General features: G+C 45.6%; 1 protein-coding gene across 1 annotated transcript in view; it reads left to right on the top strand.

The window, feature by feature from the left end:
- Positions 1 to 23,029, top strand: part of LOC126253689 (troponin C, isoallergen Bla g 6.0101-like) — a 141,415-nt gene that overhangs the window by 44,281 nt on the left and 74,105 nt on the right. The window contains exon 4 of the mRNA XM_049955216.1: positions 11,102 to 11,221. Within this exon, the coding sequence (XP_049811173.1) occupies positions 11,102 to 11,221 (120 nt within the window). The remainder of the gene's footprint in view (positions 1 to 11,101; positions 11,222 to 23,029) is intronic.

Here is a 23,029-nt window from a genome sequence, read left to right on the forward strand (position 1 = left end):
GGTTCTAGGCGCTTCAGTCCGGAACCGCGCTGCTGCTACGGTCGGAGGTTCGAATCCTGCGTCGGGCATGGATGTGTGTGATGTCCTCAGATTAGTTAGGTTTAAGTTGTTCTAAGTCTAGGGGACTGATGACCTCAGATGGTAAGTCCCATAGTGTTCAGAGCCATTTGAACCAAGTTAATAGTAACTTCAAAACATGATCATCGCTCAGAAGTCGCTCCATTCCGTCTAAAACAGTTTGTGATGACAAGTAAGAAAAGCAACGTTGATAACTTCGTGGGACAGAGAAGGACCCCATCCCGTACGTACCTACGGAAACAATGATCACTGGTTAGCACGCGCTTGCACGGAGCACAAGTGCAACCGGTACTAAGAATGCATAGAAGGGGAGGGAGTGGCAACGTTGGTATAGCAACAGAAATGCAAACATCAGTGACGCGTGAGGTAATAAATTACACCACGAATGTAGTTAATGATTAATATGTGATGCACATTAATAGGACGCAAGTATGATGCAACAGCATGAACATTATTCAGACACACAAAAAATGTAAACAGGGATCACCTTATTCTACGAGTAGAAGTGACATGGAATATGTTCCACGCTAAAAAAATTATGACATTTTTGGAGGACGAAAATCTCCTCTTCTAAAATCAACACAGATTCTGCAAGCAGGGACGCTGCGAAACTCAGAATACTCTTTTCCTCTGTGAGATCCACAGCACCGTATACAAAGTCGTGTCCAGGAAGGCATTTGATGACGTCAAGCACTAACGTTTGGTGAAAAAATACGAGCTAACCGACTACCGGACCAAGTTTGCGACTGGTTTGAAGCCTTCGTTGCCGACAGAACTCAACACCTCGATCCTAAAGAAACAAAATCGAGAAATATAAAGGTGATTTCCGAAGTTCCACAGGCAAATGTGACAGGACCATTACTGTCAACAACTTATGTAAATAGTATAATAGAATGCGTCGGAAGCTCTTTAAGATTGTTCGCTTATGTTCAGATTGTCCACAAGAAAGACAGTAGCGATTTACAGAATAATCTGCAGCGGACTCATGAATGGTGCAGGCTCTGGGAGTTGCCCCTCAACGTAAATGAATGTAACACATTGCCCATACATAGGAAAAGAGAACCACTGTGTACAACTACACTATTCACGACAACTAGTGGAAACAGTGGGCAGTAAAACATCTAGGAGTAACCATCCAGAACGACCTTAAGTGGAATGACCTGATAAAACAAGCAGTAGGAAAAGTAGATGCCAGACTGAGATTCATAGGAGGAATCTTAAGGAAATGTAACTCATCCACGAAAGAAGTGGCTTACACGACGCTTGTTTAGACGATTCTTGAGTATTGTTCATCAATCTCAGATACTTACCAGGTAGGACTGACAGAGGAGATAGAGAAAATTCAGGGAAGAGCGGCGCGTTTCGTCACGGGATCGCTTAGTCGGCGAGCGAGCGTTGCGGAGATACTCAACAAACTGTCGAAGAAAACGATTTATTGATACATAGTATGCACGGATTCAGAAAATATCGTTCTTGCGAAACACAACTGGCTCTTTAGACTCATGAAGTAATGAGTGCTATCGACAGGGGATGTCAAATTGATTCCATATTTTTAGATTTCCAGAAGATTCCAATTCTGGAGTACTGCTGTGCGGTGTGGGATCCGCATCAGGTGGGACTGGCGGATGACATCGAAAAAGTACAAAGAAGGGCGGCTCGTTTTGTATTATCGCGAAGTAGGAGAGAGAGTGCCACAGACATGATACGCGAATTGGAGTGGCAATCATTAAAACAAAGGCGTTCGTTGCGACGGATCTTCTCATGAAATTTCAATCACCAGTTTTCTCCTCGGATTGCGATAACATTCTATTGGCACCCACCTACATACGAGGTGCATTCAAGTTCTAAGGCCTCCGATCTTTTTTTCTAATTAACTGCTCACCCGAAATCGATGAAACTGGCGTTACTTCTCGACGTAATCACCCTGCAGACGTACACATTTTTCACAACGCTGACGCCATTATTCCATGGCAGCGGCGAAGGCTTCTTTAGGAGTCTGTTTTGCCAATGGAAAATCGCTGAGGCAATAGCAGCACGGCTGCTGAATGTGCGGCCACGGAGACTGTCTCTCATTGTTGGAAAAAGCCAAAAGTCACTAGGAGCCAGGTCAGGTGAGTAGGGAGCATGAGGAATCACTTCAAAGTTGTTATCACGAAGAAACTGTTGCGTAACGTTTGCTCGATGTGCGGGTGCGTTGTCTCGGTGAAACAGCACACGCGCGGCCCTTCCCGGACGTTTTTGTTGCAGTGCAGGAAGGAATTTGTTCTTCAAAACATTTTCATAGGATGCACCTGTTACCGTAGTGCCCTTTGGAACGCAGTGGGTAAGGATTACGCCCTCGCTGTCCCAGAACATGGACACCATCATTTTTTCAGCACTGGCGGTTACCCGAAATTATTTTGGTGGCGGTGAATCTGTGTGCTTCCATTGAGCTGACTGGCGCTTTGTTTCTGGATTGAAAAATGGCATCCACGTCTCATCCATTGTCAAAACCGACGAAAAGAAAGTCCCATTCGTGCTGTCGTTGCGCGTCAACATTGCTTGGCAACATGCCACACAGGCAGCCGTGTGGTCGTCCGTCAGCATTCGTGGCACCCACCTGGATGACACTTTTCGCATTTTCAGGTCGTCATGCAGGATTGTGTGCACAGAACCCAGAGAAATGCCAACTCTGGAGGCGGTCTGTTCAACAGTCATTCGGCGATACCCCAAAACAATTCTCTCCACTTTCTCGATCGTGTCGTCAGACCGGCTTGTGCGAGCCCGAGGTTTTTTCGGTTTGCTGTCACACGATGTTCTGCCTTCATTAAACTGTCGCACCCACGAACGCACTTCCGACACATCCATAACTCCATCACCACATGTCTCCTTCAACTGCCGATGAATTTCAATTGATTTCACACCACGCAAATTCAGAAAACGAATGATTGCACGCTGTTCAAGTAAGGAAAACTTCGCCATTTTAAGTATTTAAAACAGTTCTCATTCTCGCCGCTGGCGGTAAAATTCCATCTGCCGTACGGTGCTGCCATCTCTGGGACGTATTGACAATGAACGCGGCCTCATTTTAAAACAATACGCATGTTCCTATCTCTTTCCAGTCCAGAGAAAAAAAAATTGAAGGCCTTAGAACTTGAATGCATCTCGTAGAAACGATCATCACGATAAAATAAGCGGAATCAGCGCTCGCACAGAAAAATTTAAGTGCTCATTTTCGCGCACGCCGTTCGAGATTGGAACGGTAGAGAGACAGATGAAGGCGGTTCATTGAACCTCTGCTGGACACTTTATTGTGAATAGCCGAGTAATCATGTAGATGTAGACTCCAGTTTTTTTGTAGCTTTTCAACAATGCAGTCATTACAGAAACTGAATCTTATTCTGTTGCATAAAGAGCCAAGAACAGTGACTCTGCAAGCAGTCCAAGCATTTATGAGTTTAGCGTCGAAAGTGCCATCCATCGCCAATTGTCAGGTGTGTGGTCCAATAAAGAAACTGTCTTTCATCTTGGCATCACTGATCTTGGGAAGAGCGTCTTTCAGCTGGTTGAAAGCCTCACCTGTTTAACGAGCGCCTTTGTAAAATTCTACGTCTGGCATAACATAATGTGGAGAGGAGGCAGTATGACTTTACGTAGCGCAACTAATGGTCTTTTCTTAAAATTTAATCAGAGGCTATTTCTTGACATGGTAATACACTCCTGGAAATGGAAAAAAGAACACATTGACAACGGTGTGTCAGACCCACCATACTTGCTCCGGACACTTCGAGAGGGCTGTACAAGCAATGATCACACGCACGGCACAGCGGACACACCAGGAACCGCGGTGTTGGCCGTCGAATGGTGCTAGCTGCGCAGCATTTGTGCACCGCCGCCGTCAGTGTCAGCCAGTTTGCCGTGGCATACGGAGCTCCATCGCAGTCTTTAACACTGGTAGCATGCCGCGACAGCGTGGACGTGAACCGTATGTGCAGTTGACGGACTTTGAGCGAGGGCGTATAGTGGGCATGCGGGAGGCCAGGTGGACGTACCGCCGAATTGCTCAACACGTGGGGCGTGAGGTCTCCACAGTACATCGATGTTGTCGCCAGTGGTCGGCGGAAGGTGCACGTGCCCGTCGACCTGGGACCGGACCGCAGCGACGCACGGACGCACGCCAAGACCGTAGGATCCTACGCAGTGCCGTAGGGGACCGCACCGCCACTTCCCAGCAAATTAGGGACACTGTTGCTCCTGGGGTATCGGCGAGGACCATTCGCAACCGTCTCCATGAAGCTGGGCTACGGTCCCGCACACCGTTAGGCCGTCTTCCGCTCACGCCCCAACATCGTGCAGCCCGCCTCCAGTGGTGTCGCGACAGGCGTGAATGGAGGGACGAATGGGGACGTGTCGTCTTCGGCGATGAGAGTCGCTTCTGCCTTGGTGCCAATGATGGTCGTATGCGTGTTTGGCGCCGTGCAGGTGAGCGCCACAATCAGGACTGCATACGACCGAGGCACACAGGGCCAACACCCGGCATCATGGTGTGGGGAGCGATCTCCTACACTGGCCGTACACCACTGGTGATCGTCGAGGGGACACTGAATAGTGCACGGTACATCCAAACCGTCATCGAACCCATCGTTCTACCATTCCTAGACCGGAAAGGGAACTTGCTGTTCCAACAGGACAATGCACGTCCGCATGTATCCCGTGCCACCCAACGTGCTCTAGAAGGTGTAAGTCAACTACCCTGGCCAGCAAGATCTCCGGATCTGTCCCCCATTGAGCATGTTTGGGACTGGATGAAGCGTCGTCTCACGCGGTCTGCACGTCCAGCACGAACGCTGGTCCAACTGAGGCGCCAGGTGGAAATGGCATGGCAAGCCGTTCCACAGCACTACATCCAGCATCTCTACGATCGTCTCCATGGGAGAATAGCAGCCTGCATTGCTGCGAAAGGTGGATATACACTGTACTAGTGCCGACATTGTGCATGCTCTGTTGCCTGTGTCTATGTGCCTGTGGTTCTGTCAGTGTGATCATGTGATGTATCTGACCCCAGGAATGTGTCAATAAAGTTTCCCCTTCCTGGGACAATGAATTCACGGTGTTCTTATTTCAATTTCCAGGAGTGTAGTTTTCGATGTCTCGGCTGCCTCGGAAACACATAAATCATTATTTTACTAAGGCAACCTCGATGTATATCCCTGAAACTAAAGACAGGCAAATATCAACTTCTACCTGGAGTTCAGAACTATAAAATTAACCATACCGAATACTGATTAATATGAGTAGTATTGCATTGCAAATAGCTAGGATCAAAGGCGTAGGCCCTGTCTCGTACTTCAGGATTCTCTAAGTCTTTTATCATGTCTATTCTTGCTCGTCATTTTGAAGTTAGAAAGCAACACAGGGTTTTTCATTAGCATTCAGGCCTTACGAACGATGACTAAACGAAAACTACAAGACATATCGAAAATACATACGTGACAGTGGATAGACCATCTTTCCAAGTCTTTAATAGACAAATACTCTATACGAGCAACGTTTGTTACTCGGCAGCTGCCAATAATTGCGCGTACGCGCGATATTCGGAAACTAACGTCCGATCGGTCGCGAAATGGAAACCACAGCGAAAATCAAAAACGTAGATTGAAACGCATGACAGTCACATCATGTGGGCTACATGACATCAGGCGAAATCTCACACCAGGACTCCACCCTTGGTGGCAGACCCTATTTTGTAGGCATCTTTACGTGCTCACTGCGCTCTCGAAACCGAAAAAAAAGAGACGTGAAGCGATCGACAGACATACTAGAGACACTGCCCGACAGATCTGTGCAATGCTTCATCTGTGGTTTGCACTTCACGCTCTATCGGACCTTACTTTCTGAACAGCTCTCGTATTTCATTGAAGTCTGGGATGGCGCGATGGCAGCCTGCTTTGTTAATGTGTTGACTGGGTTGCCTATCTGTAGGCGCGTCGATGCGAAAGTGTGGAGCGGGTTATTTGTCTTCGTATTCTGACACGCCTGTCCTTGGAGCAACTACTCCACGGCGCGTATTACGATTAGAACCTTGCAGAGGTGCTTTATCCACTGCTAGGTGTCATTTTCCTGTATATCTTCTAGTTTTCACGTAGTCATCTTTTGAATTCCCAGTTACGTGTAGGAATAACGCTGTAGATGACAAAAACGATGCACATTGTGACAGCGTAAACTGAATTACAGTAGAGAAAGTGGTACAAATAAGGAATACCACTTCGTTTTTCGTTTATGAATTTCTCAGTTTTTCGCATTAAGCAGACAAAATATCTGTAGCACATACTTTGGGGTATATTTTAATGCTTCCTATATTTTCGAATACGTACTACGTCAGGAGCACTTCTAAATTAGGCTTAACACAAAGTTTGACATTTTTGGCACTTCAGATTATGGGGTACAAATGTGGATAGTCCACTTGTTTCAAGATATGGATTTTTGAGTGGGCCATTTTCTTTTTTCTAACATTTTAACTGCTACTTGCACAGCAGACTCATTCCACTGCTTCCGAACTCGTAAAGTCATATATGAAGCAATTCCTAGAAGTAAAACAAGTTGTGAGTGTACGGTACAAATTGGAATACTACGCAACAAATATGGAGTGCTAATATTCCATATTAGTGACACAGTCACCTTGAAATTCAGAAATGCAAATAAAATAGAAAATTAAATTTAAATACTCAACAAACACGCCATTTTACGGCTCCGTGTATTAGCTAAAGATCTCTTTACAAAATATATTAATAATTTATGTATTACGACAAGAATGAAAGCGAAAACAAACCTGCAACAATCATTCCTTCCAGTGAATTCGGTGAAACAGCTTCACACTATCACAATGTATGCCAACTGTAAAATGAACGCACCCAAAAGCAGCGTAGTTTTCAATCAGTTAACCAAACTACGGCACTTACAAGGCGAGAAATCATAGTATTTCATATTACACTACTGGACATTAAAATTGCTACACCAAAAAGAAATGCAGATGATAAACGGGTATTCATTGGACAAATATATTATACGAGAACTGACATGTGATTACATTTTCACGCAATTTGGCTGCATAGATCCTGAGAAATTAGTACCCAGAACAGCCACCTCTGGCCATAATAACGGCCTTGATACGCCTGGGCATTGAGTCAAACAGAGCTTGGATGGCGTGTACAGGTTCAGCTGCCCATACGGCATCAACACGATACCACAGTTCATCAAGAGTAGTGACTGGCGTATTGTGACGAGCCAGTTGCTCGGCCACCATTGACCAAACGTTTTCAATTGGTGAGAGATCTCGGAGAAAGTGCTGGCCAGGACAGCAGTCGAACATTTTCTGTATCCAGAAAGTCCCGTACAGCACCAGAAACATGCGGTCGTGCATTATCCTGCTGAAATGTAGGTTTTCGCAGGGATCGAAAGAAGGGTAGAGGCACGGGTCGTAACGCATCTGAAATGTAACGTCCACTGTTCAAAGTGCCGTCAATACGAACAAGAGGTGACCGAGACAAGTGACCAATGGCAACCGATACCATCACGCCGGGTGATACGCCCGTATGGCGATGACGAATACACGCTTCCAATGTGCGTTCACCGCGATGTCGTCAAACACGGATGCGACAATCATGATGCTGTAAACAGAACATGGATTCATCCGAAAAAATGACGTTTCCTGCTAACAGTCATTGGATCTCGTCCAACGCGAGCAGCAATGTCGCCATACGATAAACCGCAACAGCGACAGGCTACAATCCGACCTTCAAAGTCGGAAACGTGATGGTACGCATTTGTCCTCCTCACACGAGCCATCACAACAACGTTTCACCAGGCAACGCCGGTCAACTGTTGTTTGTGTATGAGAAATCGGTTGGAAACTTTCCTCATTTCAGCAATTTGTAGGTGTCGCCACCGGTGCCAAACTTGTGTTCAAATGGTTCAAATGGCTCTGAGCACTATGGGACTCAACTGCTGAGGTCATCAGTCCCCAGAACTTAGAACTAGTTAAACCTAACTAACCTAAGGACATCACACACATCCATGCCCGAGGCAGGATTCGAACCTGCGACCGTAGCGGTCTCGCGGTTCCAGACTGCAGCGCGTAGAACCGCACGGCCACTTCGGCCGGCGTCTGTAGCACGTCATCTTCGTGGTGTAGCAATTTTAATGGCCAGTATTGTACTACCCCAATGCCACATTTGAACTTCTTCCTCTAAGCATATTCTTCAGCTCTATACTTTTTTTAGGTTACAGCAGCTAGCGATTGGTAGTGCACCAAAATAGTGAATGAGTTTATGAAAGGCAGACAACATTTGAGTCGATTCCACAACATGAAATACCACTGCTAGCCGAGTAAGATAATATCGCACAGCAGCAGCAAGACGACGTGGTTTTGATAGTTAAAATTTAAATGGAAGGATTATATTAAATAATGGGGTGAGGTAGAGAGAGAGAGAGAGAGAGAGAGACAGACAGAGAGAACGCTGATGTATTTGTAATGAGCAGTTTGTTTTTATTTAGAGCATATATACGGCTTTCGTATGTTTATAGAGTGCACAGATAAAAACGTAAAAATAACGATTCAATTTCCTTTATTCGTGCGTAAATGCCCTTAGAAATCAGAGCTCGAACAGAAAGGTTTAGGTGTTCGTTTTTCCCGCGCGCTGTTCGGGAGTGGAATGGTAGAGAGATAGTATGACTGTGGTTCGATGAACCCTCTGCCAAGCACTTAAATGTGAATTGCAGAGTAATCATGTAGATGTAGATGAAGATGTAGAAATCATGAAAAAGTAACGTATGAGCTTGTTGTGGCAACTGAGAAATGTGTCCTGAATAATCACTGCTCAGCAAGGTAGATGGGTCGTTCAATAAGTAATGCCCCACATTTTACTCTCTCAGAACATATTTCTTGTTGAGAGTCATAATTTGGTGACAATATACATCAACATGTATTGTCCATGTCCTATTTTTCGACGTAGTCCCCATCATGTTCTATGGTCGTACGCCAACGTTGTGGAAGAGAATGTATTCCCTGCTGATAAAAGCTCTTGTCCTATAGGCGAAGCCATGTTTTCACTGCATGACTAACACTTTCGTCATCTTCAAAGTGTGTGCCCCGTAGGGAATCTTTAAAGCGGCCCAAAGAGATGGAAGTCCGAGGGCGCCAGGTCTGTGGGATGGATGAAGCAATGATGTCCAACGCAATTTGACGATGTGTTCCCGGGTTCTCAGACTTGTGTGTGGGCGTTCATTATCGTGTTGGAGCAAGATTTCTGCTGGATTATTGTCCGATCGAACACGTCGGAAACAGTTCTTAGTTTATTCAGAGTCTTCACGTATGCCTCTTAAATGATGGTTGATCCTCCAGCATAAAATCCACGAAAATGACATCAAAATTCCTAAACACTGTCGCCATGACTTTTCCGGCAGAGGGGGATGTGTTGAATGTCTGCTTTTGTGGTGAATCAGGATGATGCCACCCATGGACTGCCTTTTTGTTTCCGGTGCAAAGTGGTGCACCCAGCTTTCGCCGCCCTTAACGGTCCGTGACAGAAAGGCCTCTCCGTCGGTCTCAAAAAGCTCCAACGATCCAGACGAAATGGCCTTTCTTTGAATCTTGTGGTCCGCTGTGAGCATTTGTGGAATTCATCGTGAGCACTTCTTTGAATATCCCAGAGTCTCGATCATTGCAGACGAACTTTCAATGGTGACCGACAACTGTAGAGCCAATTGTGGAGTTGTGATGCGCCGGTCGGCACGAATAACGGCACCCGCACGATTCAGCACGTCTGGAGCAGTGGCTGTGACACGACGTCCCGAGCGTGGCTGATCTCGGAGCTATGTTTCTTCATTTACTTTACCCATTGCCCAACTGTACTATCAACTGCAGCATCGCCATACACTGCTCACAAACGTTTAGAGATGTCCACCACGGTTTATTTTTCTGCACACAAGAATTCAATAACAGTACGATGCTTGTAACGTGAATCGTATGTGGACGCCATTTTGAAGCTGTACTACGGCTCTGCCATCAGCCAGAACGGTTCGAAACTTGAAATGTGAAACACCAACAAGGACTTGTGTCTATGTACCGGGTGATCAAAAAGTCAGTATAAATTTCATAACTTAATAAGCCACGGAATAATGTAGATAGAGAGGTAAAAATTGACGCACATGGTTGGAATGACATGGGGTTTTATTAGAACCCCCCCCCCCAAAAAAAAACAAAGTATTGCTAGACGCTTGAAAGATCTCTTGCGCGCGTCGTTTGGCGATGATCGTGTGCTCAGCCGCCACTTTCGTCATGCTTGGCCTCCCAAGTCCCCAGACCTCAGTCCGTGCGATTATTGGCTTTGGGGTTACCTAAAGTCGCAGGTGTATCGTGATCGACCGACATCTCTAGGGATGCTGAAAGACAACATCCGACGCCAATGCCTCACCATAACTCCGGACATGCTTTGCAGTGCTGTTAACAACATTATTCCTCCACTACAGCTATTGTTGAGGAATGATGGTGCACATATTGAACATTTCCTGTAAAGAACATCATCTTTGCTTTGTCTTACTTTGTTATGCTAATTATTGCTATTCTGATCAGATGAGGCGCCATCTGTTGGACATTTTTTGAACGTTTGTATTTTTTTGATTCTAATAAAACCCTATGTCATTCCAAGCATGTGTGTTAATTTGTACCTATCTATCTACATTATTCCGTGGTTTATTCAGTTTTCAAATTTATACTGACTTTTTGATCACCCGGTATATTAATGGCTTTTTTTAAAAAGAAATGTGTAGCATTACTTATTGAACGACCCTCGTGCCATGAGGAAATTTTGCGTACTAATTTGTGTGTCTGAATAAATTTTCATGATGAACGGAACAATCAATAGGAGCGACAGATCGGTCGTAGATATTTAGTTTATAGTCAAAGGAAAGCTGTAGGTACAAATTTTCTGCCTCGTACCAGTCACGATGTACATGATGTCAGCTGCCATACTCACGTGTGTTGCAGGCTCTGGGCAGCTGGAGTTCGACGAGTTCGTGCAGCTGGCGGCCAGGTTCCTGGTGGAGGAGGACGCGGAGGCGATGCAGCAAGAGCTCCGGGAGGCGTTCAGGCTCTACGACAAGGAGGGTGAGTGTGCCGGATCTGTGCTGAGCACTACATTCCTCATCTTTTGTTTCCTACCCTGGCGAAGGAGGGCCGCCTGTTGTGCCACTGTTGCTTTCAGTTACAAGTAGAGTTCCGCTCTCATGTACAGTACATAAATGACGTAGTAAATGGTAGAAGTATTGGTAGTATTGGTAGCACTGGAAGGGATAGAAAGGTAAGTGATGTGTGGGAGAGAAACTAATAGCCGATTAGTTCACTTTATTCTTTTGTTTGCTTGTTTCTTTATTTTGCAACATAACTAGAACTGTATGTAGTTGAGTGTTAGTCCATGGCGTATGTTACATTCTTACAAAATATAAATTACTTTTTGAAAATAATAAAAATTAGTTGATAGCGTAACCTCTGTGCTTTTATGTAAACAAAGTAATTACTTTTGATCGCAGTGCAGCTTACATGCACACACGTAAAAAAAAGCTAGATAACTTTTGTTGTTATTTCGTAATCGACAGAATCATAATTAAAGGCAAGTGGTTCCTATTGTTACTGTCGGGTGTTCATGAGCAACAGATACATGTTTTATATAAACTTGACGAAGTATTGAAATAGTGTTTGATATGTTTTATTTTTGCGCGTTTTTCTTTCAATTTTAACTTTTTTCAGAAAATTGCGTTTTCTAGCGCTGTTTGACAAATCTGTATCTTTCTGAAATTCTTACTGGAACAGCACTCTGTTCCAAATTAGAAATCAACAATTTTCGAATGAAACACCGACAATTTCAAAAAATGGTTCAAATGGCTCTGAGCACTATGGGACTCAACTTCTGAGGTCATCAGTCCCCTAGAACTTAGAACTAGTTAAACCTAACTAACCTAAGGACATCACACACATCCATGCCCAAGGCAGGATTCGAACCTGCGACCGTAGCGGTCTCGCGGTTACAGACTGCAGCCCTAGAACCGCACGGCCACTTCGGCCGGCCGACAATTTCAATTTTGCTGTAAGTACTGACTGTTTTCAAGTAACAGAGAGGAGGATAACTACGTAAAAAAATGTTCCCTCAGTTCAGCCCTTTATATATCCTCTTTCAGTTTGTAGACGGCTAACCGCTCCCGGCTTCTAGGGGAATATAGAAAGATACTAATCGCATAAGCGAACTAAACGATCGAAATGAGATAACGCCCGACAGCTATGCAACCCACTTAACGTACAGTAACGTGGTTACGATTTTAATTGACAGGCTACTACGATAACTGCAGTAGTCTACACCTACGTTAGTCTACTGTAGCGTACGGTAGTTTCACTAGTTTTACGACTCTAGTTACAGACGATCTAACGGGGAATGGAAAACAAAGGTACCTAATATGTCAAACTGTGATGGCACCACTCGATTTGGTCATGTGGTACCACTCGAATTGATCGTGTGGCATCACTCGATTTGGGTGGCAGATAGTGGTGAGTTCGCGTATCACTGGGCGGAAGAAGAAAGAGGGAGCAGGCCGTGCGGCTGGCTCCCTACGTCTTAGCAGCAGGTACGAGGTGCTTCACAGTGTTGATGATAACTCTGAGACAGCACCGCATGCCTCTGCCAGCGGTCGAATTTCCTGCCCAGTCCGGACAAGTACAGACGGTGGGTATGCTTGTCATAGGGAGCTACAATGTGTGGCCGGTGATGGAGCCCCTCAAAGAGATACCGGGCAAGGCGAGAAAGAATTCCAGGTGCATTCGGTATGTTTGCCGAGAGGTCTCATCCGTGATGTGGAGGAGGCCCTGCCGGCGGTTATCGAGCGCACTGGGTGCAGCCGGCTGCGTGTAGTGGCACATGTCGGCACGAATGACGCCTGCCGCTTGGGTTGTGAGGCCAACCACGGCTCTTTTCGGCAGCTGGCTGATTTGTGAAAGCAACTAGCAACGCACGCGGAGTGCAGGCTATGCTGTCTTATTTGTAGCATCGTACCCAGGGTTGATCGCGGTCCTCTAGTTTGGATCAGAGTGGAAGGTCGAAACCAGAGGCTCAGGCGGCTCTGCGACGGTATCGGATGCGAATTTCTCGATCTGCACTATCGGGTGCAGAGGTTCCAGTTAATAGGTCAGTCGTGCACTACACGCAGGAAGCTGCTACTATGGTAGCGGAGTACGTGTGGCGTGCACATGGGGCGTTTTCATGTTAGAGGACCCCTCCCTTTGGAGCAAACACGATCTGCCTGTTAAATCAGCCACAGCGACCTCAGAGAATCTTGGTCCTCACAGATCAGAGATAGAAAAGATTACTATGATTTTAGTAAACTGCAGGAGCATCCAAGGAAAGGTCCCAGAATTAGTATCGCTTATTGAATGTTACAATGCACAGTTAGTATTGGGAACAGAAAGCTGTTTGAAGCCAGACGTCAATGGCAACGAAATCCTAAGTTCAGACTGCAATGTTTGTCGTAAGGATAGTTTAGTCGCCAATGGTGGTGGGTGTTTACTGCAGTAAAAAAGTCGATAAAATCTAGCGAGGTTATCTCGGTTTCCGAATGTGAATTTTATCTGAGTGAAATTGAGTATCAAAGAACGGTAAAAAATGGTGATCGGATGCTTTTATAGACCACCTGGGACAGGATCTGTAGTTGTAGAGCGCTTCAGACAGAGCTTGAAGAATATCGGTAGCGATTTTCCTGATCTTGCCGTTGTAATAGGGGGTGACTTCAAATAGCCAGGTAGAGTGTTAGGCCATCAAAACTGTTGGCAGAGACAGGGAATCGTGTGGCGTTGTTCTGGATGTCTTGTCCGAAAATTACCTTGAGCAGATAGTTGGAGAACCAACTCGTGAGGGTAACGTCTTACACCTCCTGGCAACAAACACACATGAACTTATGGAATCAGTTAACGTAGAGGAGGGTATCAGTGATCATAAGGCTGTGACACCATCTATGACGACTGGTCCTACAAGGAATGTTAAGAAAAGTAGGAAGACATATTTGCTCAGAAATTGTGACAGGACAAAAATTTCAGAATGTCTAAGCAGTCAGCATCAAATATTCGGTGATGAGGACGAAGATGTGGAGAACAAATGGAAAAAATTCAAAGACATCGTTCAATATGCCCTAGACAAGTATGTTCCGAGTAAAGTTTTAAGAGATGGGACAGGTCCTCCATGGTCTAATAGCCGTGTCAGAAAAGTGCTATGTAAACAAAGAGAACTTCATCTCAGATTCAAGAGAAGTAAAAACCTAGCTAACAAAGAAAAGCTGAACGAAGCGAAAATGGGCGTACGAAGAGCAATGAGAGAAGAGTTCAATGATTTCGAAATCACGACGTTGTCAACCGACCTGCGCAAAAACCTTAAGAGATTCTGGTTCAAATGGTTCAAATGGCTGTGAGCAGTATGGGACTTAACATCTGAGGTCATCAGTCCCCTAGAACTTAGAACTACTTAAACCTAACTAACCTAAGGACATGACACAGAGGGGTCTATCCTGTCATTGTGTCTACTCTACATACACGAACGCAATAGGCACGATTACTAATACTACACTACTGGCCATTAAAATTGCCACACCACGAACACGACGTGCTACAGACGCGAACTTCAACCGACAGGAAGAAGATGCTGTGATATGCAAATGATTAGCTTTTCAGAGCATTCACACAGGGTTGGCGACGGAGGCGACACATACAACGTGCTGACATGAGGAAAGTTTCCAACCGATTTCTCATACACAAACAGCAGTTGACCGGCGTTGCCTGGTGAAACGTTGTTGTGATGACTCGTGTAAGGAGGAGAAATGCCTACTATCACGTTTCGGACTTTGATAAAGGTCGTATTGTAGCCTATCGTATCGCAGCATCGCTCCTCGCGTTGGTCGAGATCAAATGACTGTTAGCAGAATATGGAATCGGTGGGTTCAGGAGGGTAATACGGAACGCCGTGCTGGATCCCAACGGCCTCGTATCACTAGCAGTCGAGATGACAGGCATCTTATCCGCATGGCTGGAACCGATCGTGAACCCACGTCTCGATCCCTGAGTCAACAGATGCGGACGTTTGCAAGACAACAACCATCTGCACGAACAGTTCGACGACGTTTCCAGCAGCATGGACTATCAGCTCAGAGACCATGGCTGCGGTCACCCTTGACGCTGCATCACAGACAGGACCGCCGGCCATGGTGCACTCGACGACGAACCTGGGTGCACGAGTGGCAAAACGTCATGGTTTCGGATGAATCGAGGTTCTGTTTACAGCATCGCGATGCTCGCATCCGTGTTTGACGACATCGCGGTGAACGCACATTGGAAGCGTGTATTCGTCATCGCCATACTGGCGTATCACCCGCCGTGATGGCATGGGATGCCATTTATTACACGTCTCGGTCACCTCTTGTTCGCATTGACGGCACTTTGAACAGTGGTCGCTACATTTCAGATGTGTTACGACCCGTGGCTCTCCCCTTCATTCGATCCCTACATTTCAGCAGGATAATGCACGACCGCATGTTGGAGGTACTGTACGGGCCTTTCTGGATACAGAAAATGTTCGACTGCTGCCCTGGCCAGCACATTCTCCAGATCTCTCACCAATTGAAAACTACTGGTCAATGGTGGCCGAGCAACTGGCTCGTCACAATACGCCAGTCACTACTCTTGATGAACTGTGGTATCGTGTTGAAGCTGCATGGGCAGCTGTACCTGTACACGCCATCCTAGCTCTGTTTGACTAAATGCCCAGGCGCATCAAGGCCGTAATTACGGCCAGAGGTGGTTGTTCTGGGTACTGATTTCTCAGGATCTATGCACCCAAGTTGCGTGAAAATGTAATCACATGTGAGTTCTAGTATAATATATTTGTCCAATGAATACCCGTTTGCCATGTGCATTTCTTCTTGCTGTAGAAATTTTAATGGCCAGTAGTGTAGATACAAAATTTCTGGAATTAAAAACGTTTAAGGGTAAAGATTCATAACTATTATACCAACAAAAAAGAAACATTGATACTAGTCCAGTGAGCAAACAATACATGCAGAAAACAGGTGACAAAATTTCAGAGTATGAGATATAAGAGCTGCAGAGAAAAAATTACGCGAAGTTAGCAATTTGACGATGGCGAGGTAGGTAGTTCCGACTCGCCATAAATCGGGGGATCGTGCGGGCCAGTCCACTCGCCGAATATCGTCTTCTTTCCAGAGCTCCCCCACGTGTGCTGTTCGGTGCAGTCATGCATTGTCATCCATAAAAATGAAGTCAGATGCGGATGCACCCCTGAAACGACGCACATGTGGAGGAGTAGTGTGTCACAATAACCTCGAACAGTCAGTGAGGGCAGACGTTCAAATATTTCGAGGTCAGGACGACGATGCACAATTATGCCGTTCCACGTCATGACACCCGGAGCAGCAAAACGATCTTGTTTGACAATGCTGCACTTACCCTCATACGTCGGGAGGTGGGAACACGTAATCCAGACAGGAATACAGTCAAACGTAAATAACACACCCAGGAAAGTAGTATCACACGAAAGTTGTGAACAAATCAGTGGGGACTTACAGAAAATAAATGCGTGGTGTAATGGCCCGCAGTTATCTCTCAATATTAGTAAGTTCACCTAATGCGTATAACAAAGCGAAAATCTTCATTAATGTACGAGTACAGAATAAATGCCCAGTATTTGGAAGCGGTAACGTACGTGAAGTATCTGGGTGTGACTATTCGAAATGATCTCAAATGGAACGATTAGATTACACAAGTAACAGGTAAGGCGAACTCTAGATTGCGGTTTATTGGTAGAATTCTGAAGCGGTGCTGTCCTTCAACAAAGAAAATTGCTTACAATACTTTAGTTCGACCAGACTTAAGAGTATTGTTCGTCTGTGTGGGACCCTTACCAGTTCGGTCTAATTTAAGAGATTGAGAAGGTCCAAACAAGAGCGGCAAGATTCGTTACTGGTACGTTTAGCCATCGCGAGAGCGTTACAAATCTCACAGAAAGTTTGAAGTGGGACACACTTGCAGATGCACGACAAGCTAAACGGAAGGGGCTTCTCACTAAATTTCAAAATCTGATATTCGCCGAGGATTTAGAGCATATATCACCCTCAACTTTCATATCGCGCCGTGATCACCGTTCAAAGATTATTCAAAGGGAAATAAGAGCTCGTACTGAGGCGTTCAGACAGTCGTTTCTCCCTCGCGCGTTCCGCGAGTGAAACAGAGGGGGAAATATGACTTTGGAGCGAACAGTGCTCTCCGCCACACACCGCTTGGTGGCTAGCGGAGTATATATGTAGATGTAGAGCGGTCTTCTGTAATGTCCAGGGGACCATCATGAATCGCCGTGACTTCACTGTAATTATTGTTTATAAATAAAAGTGTCATTTCTGCCCGTTTCATAGTCCATTTCTTTCAGTTATCCTCTGTACTATACTGCAGCAGTTCTTTTTCTGTATGGTGCAAGTTTCATCGAGCTATGTTACTTGGCAGTGACGCCTAATGCGAAAGTTACTTTCGTCGTCAAGTTATGCGCACCAGTGTAAATCTGATAAATATTAAGTACATAGGAGCTGATCGTAGAGGAAGAAAACGTGAGGGCGCCAATCGCTTCGACCATTTCACGAGTGTACCGTGAATATCAGGAACCCGGTAAACCATCAAATCTCCGACATCGTTGCGGCCGGGGAAAGATCCTGCAAGAACAAGACCAACGACGACTGAAGAGAATCGTTCAACATGGTAGAAGTGTAACCCTTCCGCAAATAGTTGCAGATTTCAATGCCGGGCCATCGGCAAGTGTTGTGTGCGAAACATTCAACGAAACATCATCGATATTGGGTTTCGGAGCCGAACTGTAACCTTGATGACGGCACAACACAAAGCATTGTGCCTCGCCTGGGCCCGCCAACACCGACATTGGACTTCTGATGACTGGAAACATGTTGCCAGGTCGGACGTACGGGATTCGACCGTCGATCAATGGAAACGTGTCGGCTCTTCAGGTGAATCACACTGTTGCTACTCTAGGTCGAGAGTCGTCTCTACAAACGCCGTCATCGAGGTTAACTACGGCTAGAAACGTGCAGTGCGGCACGGACGCAGGTAGGTGGGAACAGATCAGACTATGGCAGACATTCTCCTGCGCTTGCACGAGACATGTGGTAGTAATCGAAAACACGCTGAAAGTTGCGAGTGACCTGCATTCCTTCGTTCTTGACGTCTTCCCCATCGCCGATGTCATCTTTCAGCAGGATAATTATCCGTGTCTCGGAGCCAGAATCGTGATACAATGGTTTGAGGATCATTATAGTCAACTTACTTTGATGTCATGGCGACCAAATTCGCCCGATGTAAATCGTATAGAACCCATCTAGTTTGCTATTGGGCTCCATTATTGCGTACACGAACCGGCGGCCCGTTATTTACGCGAATTTCATGACCTGTGCGTACACATCTAACGTCAAATACCTCCAAAAACCTACCAACAAACTGTCGGATCTCTAATACGCAGAATTAGTGACGTATTTCGTTCCAAAGACGGACAAAAATGCTATTAAGCAGATGGTCATACTGTTTTGGCTCATCATTGTGTAAGTAGCGAGAAAATGTCTAAACACATGTTAAATTGGTCGCACTTAAAGTGGTACGGAGATAGAACACTGGCAATTAGTCGGAAAGTAAGTTTCAATAAAAATTTGCGCTGAAGATTAATTGTTATTTGAAACTGTCTAATCAAAAGTTGCTTGTTCCAAAAATTATTGTCATTTTAAGTATACTGTTAAAAAACTGTATTTCCCTAACCATTGGTTGAAATGCGATTATTTTAGCACGTTACACCTAGAACATAACGTGTAATTTCCTGTACAAGTTTCATGTTCAGTAGCACAGTGTTTGCTAGATTACAGGAAACCCAATTAAAAAAGTTTAACGTTGTCGATGTGGGGCGTTCCAAGTCCCCTTCAGTCGCGTACTCGGCAGTGGTGCACTGATGACCTACCAGACAATATACATAGTAAGCCCTGCCTTCTGCTGATAATGCAGTTATCTATAATGAAGTATTATCAGATGAGGGCTGGACAAATATTTAGCAAGATGTTGATAAGATTTCAAAACCCTGTAAACTTTGGAAATTCGCTTTAACTGCTCAAAACTGTAAATTTTTGCACATTACAAAAGACAGGAAAGAGGTATCCTATGACTGCAATGTAAATGAGTCACAACTGCAATCAGTCATCTCAAACACACTCCTAGGTGTAGTAATTTGTGGCGGTATAAAATGGAACCATTACATTGTCTCATTTACAGATAATGCAAGTGTCAGACTTCAGTATGTTGCTAATATATGGGAGAACTGTAGTAAGTATACAAGGAACACTGCTTATGGAATATTACATTATGTGTGGCTCATACCATACGGAACTAACTGGGGCACTGAATCTATACGAAGAAGAGAATAGTGGCAGGTTTGTTTGACCCACGGAAGAGCAGAAGCTTTGTTTGACCCATAGAAGAGTGGCAGGTCTGTTTGACCCAGGGAAGATTAGAAGCTTTGCTTGACCCACAGAAGTGTCAGGTTTGTTTGGCCCAGAGAAGAGTAGAAGCTTTGTTTGACCCACAGAAGACTGGCAGGTCTGTTTGACCCAGGGGAGATTAGAAGCTTTGTTTGACCCACAGAAGAGTGTCAGGTTTGCTTGACCCAGAGAAGAGTAGAAGCTTTGTTTGACGCACAGAAGAGTGGCAGGTTTGTTTGACCCAGGGAAGAGTAGAAGCTTTGTTTGACCCACAGAAGAGTGGCAGGTTTGTTTGACCCACAGAAGAGCAGAAAATTTGTTTGACCCACAGAAGAGTGGCAGGTTTGTTTGACCCTGGGAAGATTAGAAGCTTTGTTTGACTCACAGAAGAGTGGCAGGTTTGTTTGACCCATGGAAAAGTAGCTTTGTTTGACCCACAAAAGAGCGGTAGGTTTGTTCGACCCACAGAAGAGTGGTAGGTTTGTTGGACTCACAGAAGAGCATCACTGAAATTCTGAGAGCCCTGACCTGGTAAAACCTTCAAGATAGACGCCACCTCTCCTGTGAAAGCCTACCCACAAAGTTTCAAGAATCAGAATTAACGGAGAAATTTAGTAACACATTGAGGTGACAAAAGTCATGAGGTGCCTATTATTATCATATCGACCCTCCTTTTGCTCAGGGTAGTGCAGCTAGTCGATGTGGCATGGACTCAACAAGTGGTTGGAAGTCCCCTGCAGAAATATTAAGCGATGCTGCCTCCACAACCGTCCATAATTGCAAAAGTTTTGCCGGTGCAGGATTTTGTATACGGACTGACTTCTCGATTAAGTCTCATAAATGTTCGATGGAATTCATTTCGGGCGATATGGGCGGCCAAATCATTTGCTCCAATTGTCCATAATGTTCTTCAAACCAATCACGAACAATTGTAGCCTGGTGACATGATGCATTGTCGTCCATAAAAATTCCATCGCTGTTTGTGAACATGACGCCCGTGAATGGCTGCAAACGGTCTTAAAGTAGCTAGAACATAGCCATTTGCAGCCACTGATAGGTTCAGTTGGACCAGAGAACCTAACCCATTCCACATAAACACAGCCCACACCATTATGGAGCCACCACCAGCTTGCACAGAGCATCGTTGACAACAGAGATCCATGGCTCTTACCAGCTGAAGTCGGGACTCATCTTACCAGATCACGGTTTTCCAGTCGTCTAGGGTCCAACTGATATAGTCACGAGCCCAGGAGATAGCAAAGGCACTCGTGTCAGTCGTCTGCAGCCACAGCCCACGGCTCCCTAACACGAAATTTCGCCACATTGCCCCAATGGATACGTTCGTCGTACGTTCCACATTGATTTCTAAGGTTTCTTCACGTAGTGTTGCTTCTATTGTAGCACTGACAACTCGACGCAAACGCCACTGCTGTCGGTCGTTAAGTGAAGGCTGTCGGCCACTGTGTTGTCCTAGAAGGCCGAAGTGGCCGCGCGGTTCTGGCGCTGCAGTCTGGAACCGCGAGACCGCTACGGTCGCAGGTTCGAATCCTGCCTCGGGCATGGATGTTTGTGATGTCCTTAAGATAGTTAGGTTTAACTAGTTCTAAGTTCTAGGGGACTAATGACCTCAGCAGTTGAGTCCCATAGTGCTCAGAGCCATCTGAACCACTGTGTTGTCCGTGGTGAGGGATAATGCCTCAAGTTTGGTATTCTCGGCACACGCTTGACACCGTGGATCTCGGAATACTGAAATACATAACGATTTCCGAAACGAAATGTCCCACGCGTCTAGCTCCAACTGTCATTTTGCTTCCAAAGAATTTTGATTCTTCGTGTGGCCATAACCACGTCGGAAACCTTTTTACACGAATCACCTGAGTACAAACAGCAGCTCCGCCAATGCAGTGCCCTTTCATTCCTCGTGTACGGGAATGCTATACCACGGCCATCTGTATGCGTGAATTCCATGACATTCGTCGCCTCAGTGTGTACTATAGTCCCCTGCTTATCGCTTCCGTACGAACCACATAAACAGACAATATCAGACTAATTACAGCGCGCACAGAATGGTCTACCCTGTTATTGTTTCTACTCTACGGACACGAACGCAGTAGGCACGAGTCCAAATGAGAATTACCGTGTGCCATGCACTTCGCTACGGTTTGCAGAGTCTGTTTGTAGGTGTACGTAAGTCTCTTTGAAAAGTTTACGGGGTGTTCATCTGGCTGAATGCAAGCGTGCAGTTTGTGGACCGTTTAACGGAGACGTATTGCTGTGGTCTTGTTGCACACTCTTGCTGAACACGTGTGTCGAGCGGAGCGGCTATCACCGGCAGTGTGGAACAACTGCACCTACCAACGCTCACCAGTAAATTACGTGCGTAAATTCAATGCAGTCAGCTGCAACAGTCTGGCATTCGCATGTCTCTCGCCGAGGATGTAAACTACTCCACAGCAGTAGATCACAAAACATCCCTCCAAATAGGATATAAACCTTACGTTCCAAATGGAACAACGATATCCTTGGCTAACTGAATGTCTCTTCCCTCGTAAAGGATTTGTTTATTTGCTAGACATACAGGGTCGTCCAAAAGTCCGGAAACACCCTCATAAAATCCAAATGGAGTAGCAAACAAGGAAACAGAGTCCCTACACACGAGGAACGGGAAGGGGGAAACTTTATAGGCTGTCCGTACCAAATGCAGTCACAGTTTTTAGCCACCGACCTGCTCAATACGTCACGCGGAATATATGTCTTTTCTCGTCACAAAATTCACTTAAAAATTCCGAAATTTCTACACACACATCAGAATAATTATACCGTCACTTTACAACACTTTTGATGTATGAAACACTGCTAGATCCGGCAACTTATCATTTCCATCGGAACTACTACTACACACGTCCGAACTGTTTCATGGCTAGGCTCCGACTCCTCTCTAGAATACTCTAAGTCTTCTCTACCGGCAGAGAAAGGGCGTGCGAAGAATATTGCTTTACCATTGTTCAGTTTACTCAACAGCCAATAGCAAAACAATATTCTCCCGCGCCATTCTGAGCTTTTCATCAATAACCAATCGCAAAATAGTAAACCTAACGACTGCACTTTTTGCCGACGTAATTATCTACTACGCTGAAGATTTGTTTATGCATAACGTTATTTACCATTGTTATTTATGTGGTGTCACCGCCAGACATCACACTTGCTAGGTGGTAGCCTTTAAATCGGCCGCGGTCCGGTAGTATACGTCGGACCCGCGTGTCGCCACTATCAGTGATTGCAGACCGAGCGCCGCCACACGGCAGGTCTAGTCTAGAGAGACTTCCTAGCACTCGCCCCAGTTGTACAGCCG

Source organism: Schistocerca nitens, chromosome 4, assembly GCF_023898315.1.
Source record: "Schistocerca nitens isolate TAMUIC-IGC-003100 chromosome 4, iqSchNite1.1, whole genome shotgun sequence".
NCBI classification, from domain to species: domain Eukaryota; kingdom Metazoa; phylum Arthropoda; class Insecta; order Orthoptera; family Acrididae; genus Schistocerca; species Schistocerca nitens.